Source organism: Oncorhynchus masou, chromosome 23 (genome assembly GCF_036934945.1).
Source record: "Oncorhynchus masou masou isolate Uvic2021 chromosome 23, UVic_Omas_1.1, whole genome shotgun sequence".
NCBI lineage: Eukaryota > Metazoa > Chordata > Actinopteri > Salmoniformes > Salmonidae > Oncorhynchus > Oncorhynchus masou.
In genome coordinates this window covers 17,662,671-17,680,038 of record NC_088234.1, presented here as the reverse complement: position 1 = coordinate 17,680,038, position 17,368 = coordinate 17,662,671, and the positions used below count along the sequence as shown (strand labels likewise).

General features: G+C 39.4%; 1 protein-coding gene across 4 annotated transcripts in view; it reads left to right on the top strand.

Annotated features, from left to right (window-relative positions):
• Positions 1–17,368, top strand: part of gba2 (glucosidase, beta (bile acid) 2) — a 36,898-nt gene that overhangs the window by 17,994 nt on the left and 1,536 nt on the right. For all 4 annotated transcript variants that reach the window (XM_064931432.1, XM_064931434.1, XM_064931433.1 and 1 more), the window contains exons 9-17: positions 535–660; positions 2,094–2,278; positions 7,598–7,702; positions 7,810–7,917; positions 13,411–13,562; positions 13,655–13,761; positions 14,100–14,242; positions 14,761–14,876; positions 15,270–15,461. In XM_064931432.1, the coding sequence (XP_064787504.1) occupies positions 535–660; positions 2,094–2,278; positions 7,598–7,702; positions 7,810–7,917; positions 13,411–13,562; positions 13,655–13,761; positions 14,100–14,242; positions 14,761–14,876; positions 15,270–15,461 (1,234 nt within the window). The remainder of the gene's footprint in view (positions 1–534; positions 661–2,093; positions 2,279–7,597; positions 7,703–7,809; positions 7,918–13,410; positions 13,563–13,654; positions 13,762–14,099; positions 14,243–14,760; positions 14,877–15,269; positions 15,462–17,368) is intronic.

The following is a 17,368-nucleotide window of genomic DNA, read 5'->3' as shown; positions in this document are numbered from 1 at the left end:
AAGTAGATATCCTATCCGACTTGCCAGAACAATAGTTTGTTAACAAGACATTTGTAGAGTGGTTGAAAAACAAGTTTTAATGACTCCAACCTAAGTGTATGTAAACTTCCAACTTCAACTGTATATACTGGGTCTTGTGTACGTCAGTCTAGGTACACTTGAACCTGGGGTCTTTAAGGAATAAAAGAACATAATGACATGCATATCTTATGTTCACTACCGCTTACTGTTACTCCCTACGAAGACTACTTCTGTGTGCACTTAATCATGACAATGCGTCATCACTGTGTTATTATGGGCCTTGTAGACTACTGTATTCGCCTGCTACTTGGTAACAGCTATTTTTGAATGCGTGATCATGGAACGTTGTCTCGCATTCCTTATTTGAATGCAGTTATTTTAAGTCTGCTCTGGATAAGTAATGTAATATATTTGATGGCTGCCCATGGGTCCTGGTTAAAAGTAGTGCACTATTGTAGAGAGAATAGGGTACCATTTTGCACACAGCCAATGTCTTTTGTGTATGTGTTCTAGGAGGTACACGCGTTTCTTTGGTACCAAGGCGGATGCGGCTCCCTCTCTCAGCCACCACGCGCTGACACACTACAGACTGTGGGAGAGGAGTATCGAGGAGTGGCAGAGACCCATACTGCAGGACAGGTACCTACCTTCAAAGTATTCACACCTCTTGACTGTTTCCACATTTTGTTACAGCCTGAATTTAAAATGTATTAAATTGAGATTGTGTCACCTGCCTACATACAATACCCCATAATGTCAGTGTAATTATGTTTAGAAAATGTTTTTGAGTAGCGAATTTCAAACAGATTCAACTACAAAGACCAGAGAGGATTTCCAGTGCCTTGCAAAGAAGGGCACCTATTGGTAGATGGGTAAAAAAAAGCAGACATTGAATATCTCTTTGAGCATGAAGATGTTATTAATTACACTTTGGATGGTGTATTAATACACCCAGTGACTTCAAAGTTCAGGCGTCCTTCCAAACTCAGTTGCTGGAGAGGAAGGAAACTGCTCAGGGATTTGAACATGAGGCCGGCCAATGGTGACTTTAAAACAGTTAGTTTAATGGCTGTGATAGGAGAACTGAGGATGGACCAGAAACATTGTAGTTACTCCTCAATACTAACCTTAATGACAAGTGAATAGAAGGAAGCCTGTACAGAATACAAATATTCCAAAACATGCATTCAGTTTGCACTAAGGCACTATATTAAAACAGTAAAACATTTGGCAAAGAAATTAACTTTGTCCTGGACACAAAGCATTATGTTTGAGGCAAATCCAACACATCCCTGAGTACCGCTCTTCATATTTTCAAGCGTTGTGGTGGCTGCATCATGTTATGCTTGTCATCGGCAAGGACAATGGAGTTTTTGGGGGGCAAATGGCTCTAATCACAGGCAAAATCCTAGAGGAAAACCTGGTTGTTTGCTTTCACTGGGAGACAAATTCACCTTTCAACAGGACAATAACCTCAAACACAAGGTCAACCATAAATTGGAGTTGCTTACCAAGATGACATTGAATGTTCGAGTGGCCTAGTTACAGTTTGGACTTAAATCAGCTTGAAAATGGCTGTCTAGCAATGATTAAGAACCAACTTGATAGAGCTTGAAGAATTATAAAAATAATAATGTGCAATATTGTATAATCCAGGTGTGCAAAGCACTTAGACTTACCCAGAAAAACTCACAGCTGTAATCACAAGGTGATTCTACAATGTTTTGACTCAGGGGTGTGACAACTTATGTAAATGAGAGATTTTTATATTTCATTTGCAGTAAATTAGCAAATATTTCATCTTTTCACTTTGTTCATGTGTATATGGTGAGATTTTTTTATTTTTTTAAAATCCAATTTGAATTCCGGCTGTAACTCAAAATGTGGAATAAGTCAAGGGTGTATGAATACTTTCTGAAGGAACTGTACATTTTCTGAAGACCTTGTAATACATGTTCAATAACAAACATATAGCTTTCTTCACATGTTCAACTTGAACAATGAATGTGTGTTTTTACATGTGAAAAGTCGCAACATCTGCAATGGTAGTCAACTATCTGTCTGTGTGGTAGCTCTCTCCCTTCCTGGTACAAATCGGCTCTGTTCAACGAGCTGTACTTTGTGGTGGACGGGGGGACGGTGTGGACGGAGCTGCCTGAGGACAGCGATGTCAGTGGGGGGCTGCGGAGTGAAGACGGGGGGCTACCCGCCCAGCCTGCCATCATCAAGGAGTACGGTCGCTTTGCCTACTTAGAGGGTAAGGGGTAATAATTTAACTGATAGTAATAGTCCCCCTCCAGCTATTTTGTTAACTTTTCCTGTTGAGAAATTATATACAAAGGAATAAATACAGTATTGTGTACACACACACACACACACTCTTAAGGTGTTTGAGCGAAAGTGTTTTTTTTTTGACAACTGAAGTTCAAGCAGTTGGCACTCTGCATCCCCCTGCATGTTTGTGAATCATTGAGCCTCACAGTGGACCCGTCATAATACCCATAAAACCTAACGGTCAAACGTGGAAATGGTTCCAATCGTTTTTTTTCACCATTCATTTTATCAATTGTGGATTTTTAGAAATAGGGGCTATGTTTCCTGTAGGCTTACCCTGGCATGACATTTTTATAACAGTGTAGAACTCTCTTGGACAAGGAGACTTATCAAAATATTTATCTCTATTTACTCTGACTCTAAAAATCCTAATTAACATAAAAGTAGACAGAGTGAAAGACTACAAGTTCCTGCAGATCTCTAGCTGACACTTCTGCCATCAGCTAGCTAGCTACTGTTGTGCCTTGGGCTATGCCGGATTAAGTGATATGACATGTTATTCTATAGAAAGGATTTTATGTCATTAATATTACCTAATTGAGCTAATCATGTAAATGCAATTAACTAGAAAGTCGGGGCACTACAAAATAATATTTATAGAGCTGTTATCTTCCGAATAAACTCTTAATGACCTAGTAATATTTTACATCAATAGCAATCGTCACCTTAATTCAGTCTCATCTGAAAGTTGTAAATTCTTGGTTATCTTCACGAACCCTGGCTAACAAGTTGAATCTGCAATACAAAATTGGGTTTAATTATTTATTTACTAAATACCTAACTAATTACATATATACAGAATGAATCATACCTTGATTACAAATTATATCATAAAGGAAAACTTCCCTAGCGGACGGAACAGATATGACAGCTGGTTACACAAAAGAAAAGGGGGCTGGCTTTGAGTGAAAGAGCCGGAAGACTGAAGAACGAAGGGAGAAGCAATGTGTCTATCGTAAATACAGAATCTTACGCATTCTAAATTACCACCCATTTGGAAAAGGAAAATGCAATAAATATTTACTCAGAGCTGCGCTTCAGTAGGTTGGTGGTAGATGGAAGGCCGCGTTGCCCAACAGAGTACTTTGTCCTTTGAAGAATGTCTCAATGTCTTGTAAATTGGATACGTTGTAGTAACATTGTTGTGCGGTAGACGGCATACTCTGTCTGTTCTTTCCTAGCCCAAGTTTGCAGCTGCTGTTGCTAACTCAACGGCTAGGAGGTATCACTTCTGTAGTGAATAAGAGTTCAATGTTCCTACCATTCGCAACCAAAGCTCACTCTGTTGGCTTTGTTCTGTAGTTGACATCTGAACCATTCTGACATCAGATCGTCATCCTAATGTACCCGGAACAGTTGACATGTTAGTCCTTTTAACGTATGGACCGTCGTCCTCACATCCTCGGAACAGGAGGTTACATTTTCTTCAAGGCTTTAAATAGTGGAGGGAGAAGGGTGTGTTTTCATAGTCTACAGCCCATGTCTCTTCACAGGGGCGGGTCACTGATTGAGCGTAGCCCTAACCTTATGAAAACACATCTCATTTGGAAGCTAGAATTACATTTTAATCTTTTCACCAATAACTTTATATTCAAACATTTAAATTGAACAACATTTCTATGTGAATCCGATAACTACAATGTGCAGACTTTCCACTGTAGAGTTTGTCATCCTATCATTGATGAGAATGTCTCAGATGACAACCAAACTGACATCATATTCATTAAGTACCACCGCATATGTTCAATTGGTCTGATTACCAGAATATGGTTCATTTCCCCCCCACCTTATGATGTTCCCAGAATATCTATGTTAACCAAGGGATTTTCAAATGTCACATCAGTAGGGTAGAGAGAGGAAAAAGGGGGGAGAGGTATTTATGACTGTCATAAACCTACCCCCAGGCCAACGTCATGACACTACCTTGATCCAAAACAAAATATATATTGAAAAAAATTATATTTACTGTTCCAAAATGTAACTATTTGTTGTATTTATGCATTTGGTCTTGTCATGTACAGAATACTATCCTAGTAGCAATCAGATATTTATAATGTGCCATGAATACTAGGCTAGTATTTTGCAAATAAGTCATATAGCTAGCTAGCTAGCTAGCGAGATGGTGTTACCAACATATACTTATTTTAGCAGGTCATCTTCTCCATCAACTGGTAGTCTATTTAACCCCTTATTTCTGCCAACTACACTGAACAAAAAAATAAATGCAACATGCAACAATTTCAAAGATTTTACTGGGTTACAGTTCATATAAGGAAATAAATAAATTTGACACTAAACTATGGATTTCACATGACTGGGCATACATATGTGCATTGGTTGGGTCACAGATACCTAAATTTATTTATTTTTAAAGTAGGAGTTTTTTGCACAATTTTGAGATGTAAGCTTTTTGTGCTTATGGAACATTTCTGGGATCTTTTTTATTTCAGCTCAAACATGGGACCAAAACTACATATTGCGTTTTATACTTTTGTTCAGTATATATGAACAAGGTGAAATCTACTTCAATACATAATGTCCGAATGCACTGCTGTATTAAAGCAATTCAGAACTAACTCGTTGACATGTTCTGTTGCAGATTCAAAAACCAGATGAATTCATTGCAGAATATATTTATCATGAATGAGTAAGCCTATTTATTTGACAAGAATGCACCGAGTCACCCATCAACACCTGAACTCCAGTGATTACATTGTTATGAAGAAGTCAAAATAGATAACAATGCATACATATACCTTTTAATACATAACATGTAAACATCTGACTTTGAATTAAAGATTTTAAAAAAAATTTTTAAATCAATGCCACAAATCTGGGACATTGATGACCACTAAATTCACAATTATTATCAGAGAGTGCACAGATCTTCTGCTTTTCCACTTTAGGAATTAGACCAGCAGAAATAGAACAAAATGTTAACGGCATATTGTAATTTTGGTGGGTGAGTTACAAATGGAAAAACTGGTTGTGTAAGGTAGGTTTTATATAAAAATACTAGGTGACCAGAATGATAAACAGACACTGGACAAGGAAGCCATGCCTAAACACAGCTATATCAACACCCTTCTGGTCCGTGTTGCTGCTGTCAACTGTGAGCAGCACATTTACTACTGCATTCAGTTTGAACCCCAGAATAAGCAGGAGGACAGCATTACACCGGTGGGGAAAAAAATAAAACACTTGAAAGTGTTTCTGAGTCTAGATGTCATCAAATCAGGAGAAGAACAAGTGAAGGAAGCAGCAAAGGGGACGTGGGTTTATAAACGATATAAGATGGAGAGGTCCGACGTGTCCGAAGTTGAGGGACCATGGGGGTATAAAAGACCGTGTGAAATAGGCGGTAGCTAGAGGGATGGTTGGCCATGGAATAAACATATAAGTAATATAACATTTTAAGTAATTGTCACATATCTGGCCCATGCCCTGGGTTCTCAGCGTGGGTCCCCCAACATCATTTTGTCAGTTGCAGCATTCAAATCGAGGTCATCGTGTCTGAATCACAACATTAAAGACTGAGTGATCACATTGACCATGAACAAAAAGTATTGAGGATAGCATTTGGTTGACAACATGGTGGTTTACCCCATGTCTTACTGGGTGCGAATGATAAAAGAATATTACCTAGGCTGTTGGTCCATTTGAGTCTGTGGGGTCACTTAGACCTGCACATCAATCAGTACTGGGACCAGTGGAGGCTTGGGGTGCTTGCTCTCAAAGTGCTGCTTGAATGTCTTTGAGTCTCCAGTCTGCATCTATAAAGGTCAAGTACAAAATGGAGGAAATAATCATCTGTGGCTTAGATTGAATTCAAAGTTGACATGATAAACTCAGCAATATGATGCAACACACTACTACACATATGAAAGACTATTGCACTGGCCTGTGTGGGACAGACTACACACGGAGAGGAACCTAAAGGCACATCCAGTACCAACCAATAATACTCACCCCGATGGGCAGGTGTGGACCAGTGCTGCCTTTGCTGCAGTCTTAGTTCGCAGCTACTCTCTCCTTAGCCGCCACCATGGAATCAGTCAACTTCAACTTGAGTGGAGCATGCTTTTATACAGTATAGTATCAGTGTATAAAGTACAGTGATGACTCGAGTATGCTAATCAGTCAATCTGAGACATCTCAAAAAGCCAGACTAAAATAATACAGTTAGCTACGGTAGCTACAAGTTTAGTACTTGAAATAGGCTACCCACACCTCACCCACAGACGCAAACAAACTATCAAGAACGCCTGGCCCTGGCTTCACCATATAAGTTAGCTAGCTAGTTACAATAGCAAGCTACACTGTTGGTTTATTAAAGGTAAATGAGTTTTTAGGATTTTCTCAAGTATTTAAATGGCTAGACAAACTGCTAATGTAGTCCTCTAATGTTGCTAGATAACAGGCATTTTCAATTAAACATTCCCAAGACCGTTCACTGAATTGTTCATTGAAATAACTTCAGCCAATTTATTAATTAGTCAATATAGTTCATCCAGAGATTCTTACCTTTTTGCCTCCATTTTTAAGCAGTCTCATCCAGATAATCATGGCCCTGGTGAGTGATGTAAAGCTTAAGAGACAGGCATTTATAGATCTGTATTATTGCTAATTAGCATTTCATTTTTGGGGGATAAATGCAGTCGGATATATTGAATTGTCACCTTGTCCGAGAGACATTTTATATGTTTATCAAAACGTCAGACCAGGGTAAGCCCACATGAAACACAGCTCTTATTTGAAGTGTTTTTAAAATTCACAATGGATAAAATGAATGGTGAAAAAGTTATTGGAACCATTTCTGGGTTTGACCGCTAGGTTTTATGGGTATTATGACACATACTGTGGTAAACTATAGAGAACAGCCCAACAAACACACACACACACACACACACACACACACACACACACTTGTGCCATGTAATGTAGATAACTGCACCGCCTATTAAATTTGACTATTTTTATTTTTTTAGGCAAATTTTGTAATCATTGAGGTGCCTGGAGGGGGTCTTTTATAAATAGGTAGACTCCAAAATGACACTGTCCTCGTTAGTATAGTGGTCAGTATCCCCTGCCTATGACACGGGCCTAGGAGACTGGGGTTCAATTCCCTGACTGGGAGGAAACACTTGTCTGTTAGAAGACTCATTGTGAAGTACACTTGTCTTTACTCCTCCCTGAAGTGTGTGAGTTCAATCATTTTGAATGTTCTCTTTTCTTGTCCTAGGTCAGGAGTACAGGATGTATAACACGTACGACGTGCACTTCTACGCTTCCTTTGCACTTATCATGCTATGGCCCAAACTAGCCCTCAGCCTGCAATATGACATTGGTGAGTATAAAGCAGGGTCTGAATGTTATTGTGTGTGTGTGGTAGCTCGCTCCTGTCCTGGAGCATATGTGCTTGTGCGTGTTAACTATTTATGTATTCTTTTTCAGCTGGCAGTGTTGTTTCGTGTGACCCGACTGAAAGACTCCATCTGATGAGTGGCAGAAATTCTCCTGTTAAGGTTAAGAACGTAGTCCCTCACGACATAGGAGACCCAGGTATAGGGGAAACACACACATACTGTACCAATATTTACCAACAATTCATAAAGATATGGTTCTTTTAGCCGGATTCATATTCATAAATTGTGATCCTTCGAGACGGATTCATATAAATTATATTATCCCATACAGTGGTTGCTCCACTAAATGTTTTGTGATTATGCTGCGGTACTTAGAGGTCATTTGTGGTTTGGTACGGTACCGTGTCACCACTTCATTGCTCCAGACCAGCGCAAGGGGGACTTAAAGCACTGATTATGCTTTTGGGTCCGACTGTATTTCTAACTGAAAATGCATGGGGGACATAAACCTAAATAGAAACTGATAATTGTGCACGACTTCAGGATTACTTACTAAAACTGTTACACTAAGGTTTTTGTTATTTTATTTTGCTCTTACTGTAGTACTGTAGCCCACTCCCGACCGGTCATGTTGTACAGCGCCTGAGTGGCGCAACGGTCTAAGACACTGCATTGCTGTGCAAGCTGTGTTGCTACAGATGCTGGTTCAGTGTGACAGGGTGGACCCCTGGGTAGTACAGAGCAACACTTTAAGGGGCATTGCACTAATAATGGCGCTGACGAGGGAAACATTCCCGCTGTTCTTGCAGGTACCTCTCTCCCTCTAAAAACAAATAAAAACAGAAATAAATGTTTTGGCCTCTACAAATATTATTTTGGCCTTTATTCAGATTACAATTGCATTTTGTTTATTTGAAAACTAAATAACCTCCCAAATATCGGTATATATTATCAACTTGATTGCACAGTCGTATAGCTGGCACCTACATAAAGCTGAGTCACTCATTCATCAAAATAAATAAGTACCAACCTTCTTTCTGATAGTCTTTAATAAATAAATGTTTTGGTTATCCTGACCTGGACACCATGTACAGTATTATAATAGCCCATTATGGGCTGTTTGCAGGACAATATACCTTTACCAACACCTCTCTGTATTTTCATACTTTGTGGATGGGGCTTCCCCAGTGGCACAGCTGTCTAAGTCACCGTATCGCAATGCAAAATGCGTTGATCAACGCAAAATGCGTTGATACCTGTGCCGGCCTCCACAGGGAGACTCATGAAGCGGCTTTTGGGTTTTAATTTAGAATCCTCTATGTAATTATTGGCGGAGAGTCACGTCATATTTTTTTGATATGTCGCCTACAGTATGAGTCTCACTAGTGTTGAGTAATGCGCTGTTAAGTGGTGTAGGTCTTATTTAAAGCGCATATTGAAGTTTGAAGCAATAGGATTTGAAGCATTAGCCTACAACTATTTTAGCACCGTTTTGTACTGCTCTGAGACAAGCATGGGGACAGGTCTTGATAAATCAATGAGATTTTCATTTTGACTCAGTCTCTGTTTGGGTATTGGTTAAACTAAAATTATGGTGTAGAAATGTTATCCTCTTAACTAGGCAAGTCAGTTAAGAACACATTCTTATTTACAAGCATAGCCAACTTCTTCCTCCCAGTTGAGAAATTGAACCCCGGTCTCCCGTGTGTCCGCGCACAACACAGGGATTCTTTAGCTAAATAGCCCAGTACTGTGTAGCCTACTCCTGACCGTCACGTTGTACAGCGCCATATTTTCTGTTCCATCCTAACGGAAACCGAGAGTTTTTAATTTTTCTTGGAATATGAACACCATAATATTAATCAAATGAATCCCAAACTCTCTAAAAGTAATTGGAAAGGTAGATACACATTTGTGAAATTGTGGTTACAATAAAGAATGTAAATAAGATACTGTTTTTATTTACAGTAGTGACGGACAGCTGGGGACATTTTGAAAACAGGTTTTCAAACACTTGTAGCCTGGTTATCAGACCAATCGACTCTTTATAGCCTGGCTACTGTAGGTGTGAACATCCCCCTACCTGTAATGTATTCGACGCTTAAGTACGCTGAAGTGTTACATTTCTAACTCAAAACAGTGGTATAGTATTTCTTTATGCTTTTGTTAATAAAATAAATAAAAAAATACCTAAAAAATGCAGATGGTTATTTAAACTACATTTTAGATGTACTTCCACCCTGCTCCACAACCACGGATAAAACCTTGCTGAGGTGATCATTGTAGTATCCTCTTTCTTTAGCCCAAATATAGCAAAACACAGTTTAGCCTTTTGTTAATCACCCTGTCATCTCAGATTTTGAAATTATGCTTTACAGCCAAGGGAAGACAAGCATTTGTGTAAGTTTATCGATAGCCTAGCATAGCATTATGTACAGCTAGCAGCAGACAACTTGGTCACAAAAATCAATCAAATTAAATCGTTTACTTTTGATTAGCTTCGGATGTTTTCACTCGAGACTCCCAGTTAGACAGCAAATGTTCATTTTGTTCCATAAAGATTATTTTTATAGCCGAAATACCTCCGTTTGTTCTTCACGTTTGGTTGAGAAATCCACCGGAAACTGCGGTCTATTATTAGATCCATAATATCGACAAACATGGCAAATGTTTTTTTATAATCAGTCCTCAAGGTGTTTTTCAAATATCTATTCAATAATATATCAACTGGGACAATTGGCTTTTCAGTAGGAGCGAGAGGAAAAATTACTACCTTTTGTGTTTTTTACGCAAGAATCACTCTGAGCCCTCAGCTGGCCACTTACGCAATGTAGTCGTTTACGCTCATTCTTCAACATAAAGGTGTTAAACTATGTCAAAATGCTGTAGACGCCTTAGGGAATACGTAGAAAAAGGAATCTAGTTGATATCCCTTTCAATGGCCAGTAGGGGTGCATAGGAACACAACGGTTTCAAAATAAGAGGCCCTTGGATTTTCCTCAGGGTTTCGCCTGAAATATCAGTTATGTTATATTCAATATACTATTTTGACAGTTTTGGAAACTTTAGAGTTTTCCCGTATCCGGGAGCGTAATCATAGCCTCAAGCTCATTAGCATAACGTAACGTTAACTATTCATGAAAATCGCAAATGAAATGAAAGAAATATATTCACTCACAAGCTTAGCCTTTTGTTAACAACACTGTCATCTCAGATTTTCAAAATATGCTTTTCAACCATAGCTACACAAGCATTTGTGTAAGAGTATTGATAGCTAGCATAGCATTAGCCTAGCATTCAGCAGGCAACATTTTCTCAAAAACAAGAAAAGCATTCAAATAAAATAATTTATCTTTGAAGAACTTTGGATGTTTTCAATGAGGAGACTCTCAGTTAGATAGCAAATGTTCAGTTTTTCCAAAAAGATTATTTGTGTAGGAGAAATCGCTCCGTTTTGTTCATCACGTTTGGCTAAGAAAAAACCCAGACAATTCAGTCATTACAACGCCAAACTTTTTTCCAAATTAACTCCGTAATATCGACAGAAACATGGCAAACGTTGTTTAGAATCAATCCTCAAGGTGTTTTCCACATATCTATTCGATGATAAATCATTCGTGGCAGTTGTCTTTCTCCTCTGAACCGAATTGAAAAGTGGACGCAGCTGGAGATTGCGCAATAATTTCGACGGAGGACACCAAGCGGACACCTGGTAAATGTAGTCTCTTATGGTCAATCTTCCAATGATATGCCTACAAATACGTCACAATGCTGCAGACACCTTGGGGAAACGACAGAAAGTGTAGTCTCATTCCTGGCGCATTCACAGCCATATAAAGAGACATTGGAACACAGCACCTTCAGAATTTGGGCTATTTCCTGTTTGAAATTTCATCTTGGTTTTGCCTGTAGCATAAGTTCTGTGGCACTCACAGGTAATATCTTTGCAGTTTTGGAAACGTCAGTGTTTTTCTTTCCAAAGCTGTCAATTATATGCATAGTCGAGCATCTTTTCGTGACAAAAATTAAAAGAGCGCCCCCTATACCGAAGAAGTTAAAGGGCGTGCGTGTGTGCTGATCCAAAACATAAATGCAACATACAACAATTTCAAAGTTTTTACGGAGTTAAAGGAAATAAGTCAAATTTTAAAAATAAATTCATTGGGCCCTACTCTATGGATTTCACATGACTGGGAATACAGATCTGCATCTGTTGGTCACAGATGCCTTTTTAAAAAATGTTGTTGCGTAGATCAGAACCTTAAAGTATCTGGTGTGACCACCATTTGCCTCATGCAGTGCTTCACGTCTCCTTCTGAGTCGATCAGGCTGATTATGGGCTATGGAATGTTGTCCCTCTTCAATGACTGCGAAGTTGCTGGATATTGGCGGGAACTGCAACACGCTGTCGTACACGTCAATCCAGAGCATCCCACACATGCTCAATGGGTGATTTGTCTGAGTTTGCAGGCCATGGAAGAACGGGGACAATTTCAGCTTTCATGCTGAAACATTATGGCGAAGGATGAATGGCACGACAATGGGCCTCAGGATCTCGCCACTGTATATCTGTGCATTCATCGATAAAATGCAATTGTGTTTGTTGTCCATAGCTTATGCCTGCCCATACCATAACCCCACCACCACCATGGGGCACTCTGTTCACAACTTTGACATCATTAAAGCGCTCGCCCACACATGGACAATGCACGTGGTCTGCGGTTGTGAGGCTGGTTGGATGTAGTGCCAAATTCTTTAAAACAATGGAGGCAGCATATGGTAGAGAAATTAACATTCAATTGGGAACAGCTCAAAACATGAGACATCTGTGTCTTTGTGTTGTGACAAAACTGCACATTTTAGAGTGGCCTTTTATTTTCACCATCACGAGGTGCACCGGTGTAATGATCATGCTGTTTAATCATCTTCTTGGTATGCCACACCTGTCAGGTAGATGGATTATCTTGGCAAAGGAGCTCACTAACAAGGTTGTAATTAAATTTGTTTGCAAAACATGAGAGAAATAAGCTTTTTGCGCGTATGGAAATTTCTGGGATCTTTTATTTCAGCTCATGAAACACGGGACAAACACTTTACATGTTGAATTTGTTTGTTCAATTAGACATTGGGTTTAATACTGGCACTGAATTCAGATATGCAACTTGGATTTTGAGACGTACATTGAGTTATGACCACAGTGAGTTATGAGTTCAGATTTCATGGTATTTAAGAATTGGACCCTTTCGGCTTTTGTGATTTGTGTCTTAGTGAATCTGCATTCTCTTACGTTAAATAACATGTCTGCCTTCTGTACAGAGGTAGCCATCAGATAAGAATGAGCGCATCAGTTGTATTCTCGAGGGAGATTTATGAATCTTGTGTATTATCTAACCGTTATTTTATATTTATCTAATATTGTTTTTCTTTCTCACTTATTGTATATGTATGTGAAGCACTTTGAACTGCATGAATGAATTTGTGTCAAATCGCCAGTTGGCAACCCATCAATTATGGGATAATTGACACATAAACAAACATTACAATAATTCACTGTGATAATTTTTATTCCTGTGTTCTGTGCAGTGAGCATCGCATAGAGTATTAAAAATCAATACATAATAGTAAATAAGGTTATTCAAACAATTATTTTGTCATATCTGCTATATAAATAAAGTTTGATTTGACCTAGATGACGAGCCGTGGCAGCGCGTCAACGCCTACCTAATCCACGACACGGCTGACTGGAAGGACCTGAACCTGAAGTTTGTCCTGCAGGTCTACAGAGACTTCCACCTGACCCAGGACACACAGTACCTCCAGGACATGTGGCCCATCTGCCAGGTAGGAAGGAGTCTCACAGGATGAGTACTGATAGGATCAGTTACAATAATAAGGATTGTATTATTTAATCAATGTTATTATATCCCCTTCAGGCCGTGATGGAGTCAGAGATGAAGTTTGATACGGATGGAGACGGTCTGATAGAGAACTCCGGCTACGCCGACCAGACCTACGACGGATGGACCGCAACAGGACCTAGGTGAGAGCTGAGGAAAAGGGAGGGAGCTGGTAAATGGCGTGACATAACTTGTAACAAGACTCATTGAAGTAGAGGTTCCCACTGATGGCGAACAGGAAAAGACTAAGTCCGTTGACGGAGTTGTATTTTTAGCTGCTTTCCTGACCCACCCCAGGGAGGTGAGACTGTGTTCCAAGGTCACATCAAAGAATTCAACTTCCTGTTTTCGACCAGGAATTATACTGCATGCGTGTTTTAATGTATGAGGCGAGGTCACACTTTGTAATTTAAAGATTTACATGTGTTACTTTTTTAGTGTTCGTTTATAGGAATTATAATCTGCTCTCTCACTCTCTCAGTGCGTACTGTGGGGGTCTGTGGCTGGCCTCTGTGTGTGTGATGTGTAAAATGGCCAGGCTGGTGAACAATGAGGCTGCCTTCCAGCGCTTCAGAGACATACTAGACCGGGGGAGCGACGCCTTCGACAAGCTGCTGTGGAATGGTCAGTACCTTATTTCTGCCTGTAGGGGGCGCACGTTCAGTAATGAATAGGGAGTAATGCTGCAATTGTTTTGTTACACATTCTTCAGCAATGTCACACATTTGCTAAGAAGTGTGTTCTTGTTATGTGTTTTTATAGAGTTTGAATTTAAGCCACAATTCTGTAGTAAACTAGCAACTAAACTTCTGGAATACAAATTACTAATTAATTATATTGTACATGAATCATAGACAACCATACATTTATGGTCATTATACCAGAGTTTTATATGCTTGGGATCTGTGTCAGATATGTTCTAGTTAGTGTTAATAAATGACTTCAGTCCTCGTTTAGTATAGTGGTCAGTATCCCCGCCTGTCATGCGGGAGCCAGGGAGACCGGGCTTCAATTCCCTGACGGGTTGGAAAAAACGTTTTTTTGTTTCTGTATTTGAGATGAGCCTCGTAGTAAAAACACCATTCAGAGCCTGGCTTTAATTTAGCTGTATAATTAAGACTAAAAGCTGACTGTCTCTTCAGGCCAGTACTACAACTACGACAGTAGTGGGCAGGATCTCTCCAACAGTGTGATGTCAGACCAGTGTGCTGGCCAGTGGTTCCTGCGGGCATCTGGATTGGGAGATGGCCAGTTTCAGGTCAGACACAAAGCCAAGACATAAATAGTAATACTATTGTTGACTACTAAAACCCTAATAAAAAACGATTGACCAAACAAGCGCCACAAACTGGGCAAACAGAGGAACATTTTGATCCTGATCAGACTGATGTTTCAACCTCCATTGGTCTAGTAATGATTGTACTAGGATTTTTATCAGATTTCTCTGACTGATTGGAATGTGACTTTGTTGCTTACATTATCGCGCATTGCTTTTTTATCTGGCTGATTATGTAAAGTGACAATGCCTTAAAGTGCTTAAAATGACTTGAAATATTATTACTGTTAATGACATCCTGACTCAACATTGAATCTATCAGTGTGGTCAGAATGCTAACTACACAAACAAAACAATGAACTACCTCTCCCCCAGGCCTTTCCTAAGGAGAAGATTTGCAGTGCACTGAAGTCTGTGTTTGACCTGAACGTGATGAGTTTCGCTGGGGGTCAGATGGGTGCGGTCAACGGTATGAGGCCGGAGGGGGTACCTGACCACTCCAGTGTCCAGTCAGACGAGGTGTGGATCGGAGTGGTGTACGGACTGGCTGCTATTATGATCCATGAGGTGAGTGAGTGAGAAAGTCAGTATGGGGAGAGGGGAGGGAAGCCTCCTGACCTTTTCAACAAACCTTTTTTAAGTAATGAGGCTGCAATGAAAATGAATGGGACTGTGTTGACATCAAAGTCTGGTGTGTGAACTATTTAAGCATTGATTGACATGGTAATGGCGCTATAGTATTGGAGAAAAGTTTTTTTTTTTTTAAACTGACCCCTCCGACGCTGTACGTTACATTGTGACGTGTCATGGCGTAACGTATAGCACGCATAAAGCAACTAATTCTGTCTTACAGCCTCTCTCCACCAGGTGAAGCACTTCTCTCACCATTTAAAAACAAGAAGGGGACAGGGTAAGGGGGGGATACCTAGTCATTTTTTTGCGTCATCACTGCAAGCTGTCATGACTCTCAAAAGCCGCTGTTTACTTCTGAAAATCACTTTAGCACCGCCCTAAAAACCCATTTCGACTCAAACCTCCAAATATGGTAGTCTTTATAAAGACTACTATAAATATATATTTATAAAGTCTTTATTATGTTTTATTTACATTTTAGAGGGGATAAGTTGGACAGATCGAGTAAAAAAAGCCGTTTCCCCACACGACATCTCTCCTTCTCACTATCATGCATTAGTTTCGCTTCCCCACCTGCCATTTTTAAAAAGACCTGACGGAGCTCATTGCCTTCTTGAATCATGCAGTGACGGGCATCATGTAGTAGAGGTCGACCGATTATGATTTTTCAACGCCGATGCCGATTTATTGGAGGACCAAAAAGCCTGTGTGTTTATGTGTTTATGTATGTATGTATGTGTTTATGTATGTATGTATGTGTTTATTTGTAATAGTTACAATTACAACAATACTGAATGAACAATGAACACTTTTATTTTAACTTAATATAATACATAAATAAAATCAATTTAGTCTCAAATAAATAATGAAACGTGATCAATTTGGGTTAAATAATGCAAAAACAAAGTGTTGGAGAAGAAAATAAAAGTGCAATATGTGCCATGTAAGAAAGCTAACGTTTAAGTTCCTTGCTCAGAACATATGAAAGCTGGTGGTTCCTTTTAACATGAGTCTTTAATATTCCCAGGTAAGAAGTTTTAGGTTGTAGTTATTATAGGACTATTTCTCTCTATACCATTTGTATTTCATATACCTTTGACTATTGGATGTTCTTATAGGTACTTTAGTATTGCCAGCCTAATCTCAGGAGTTGATAGGCTTGAAGTCATAAACAGCACAATGCCTGAAGCACAGCGAAGAGCTGCTGGCAAATGCAGGAAAGTGCTGTTTGATTGAATGCTTATGAGCCTGCTGCTGCCTATCACCGCTCAGTCAGACTGCTCTACCAAATAATAGACTTAATTATAATATAATAACACAGAAATATGAGCCATAGATCATTAATATGGTCAAATCCAGAAACTATAATTTCGTAAACAAAACGTTTATTCTTTCAATGAAATACGGAACCGTTCTGTATTTTATCTAACGAGTGGCATCCTTAAGTCTAAATACTGCTGTTACATTGCACAACCATCAATGTTATGTCATAATTATGTACAATTCTGGCAAATTAATTACGGTCTTTGTTAGGAAGAAATGGTCTTCACACAGTTCGCAATGAGCCAGGTGCTGCTGCATATACCCTGACTCTGTTGCGCAGAACGCAAGAGAAGTGAGACAATTTCCCTAGTTAAAAGAAATTCATGTTAGCAGTGATTCAACGATAAATTAACAGGCATCGATTACATACAACGCAGGACAAGCTAGATAACTACACATGGTTGATGATATTACTAGTTCAACTAGTGATTGTTTTGATTGTTTTATAAGATACGTTTAATGCTAGCTAGCACCTTACCTTGGCTCCTTGCTGCACTCGCATAACAGGTAGTCAGCCT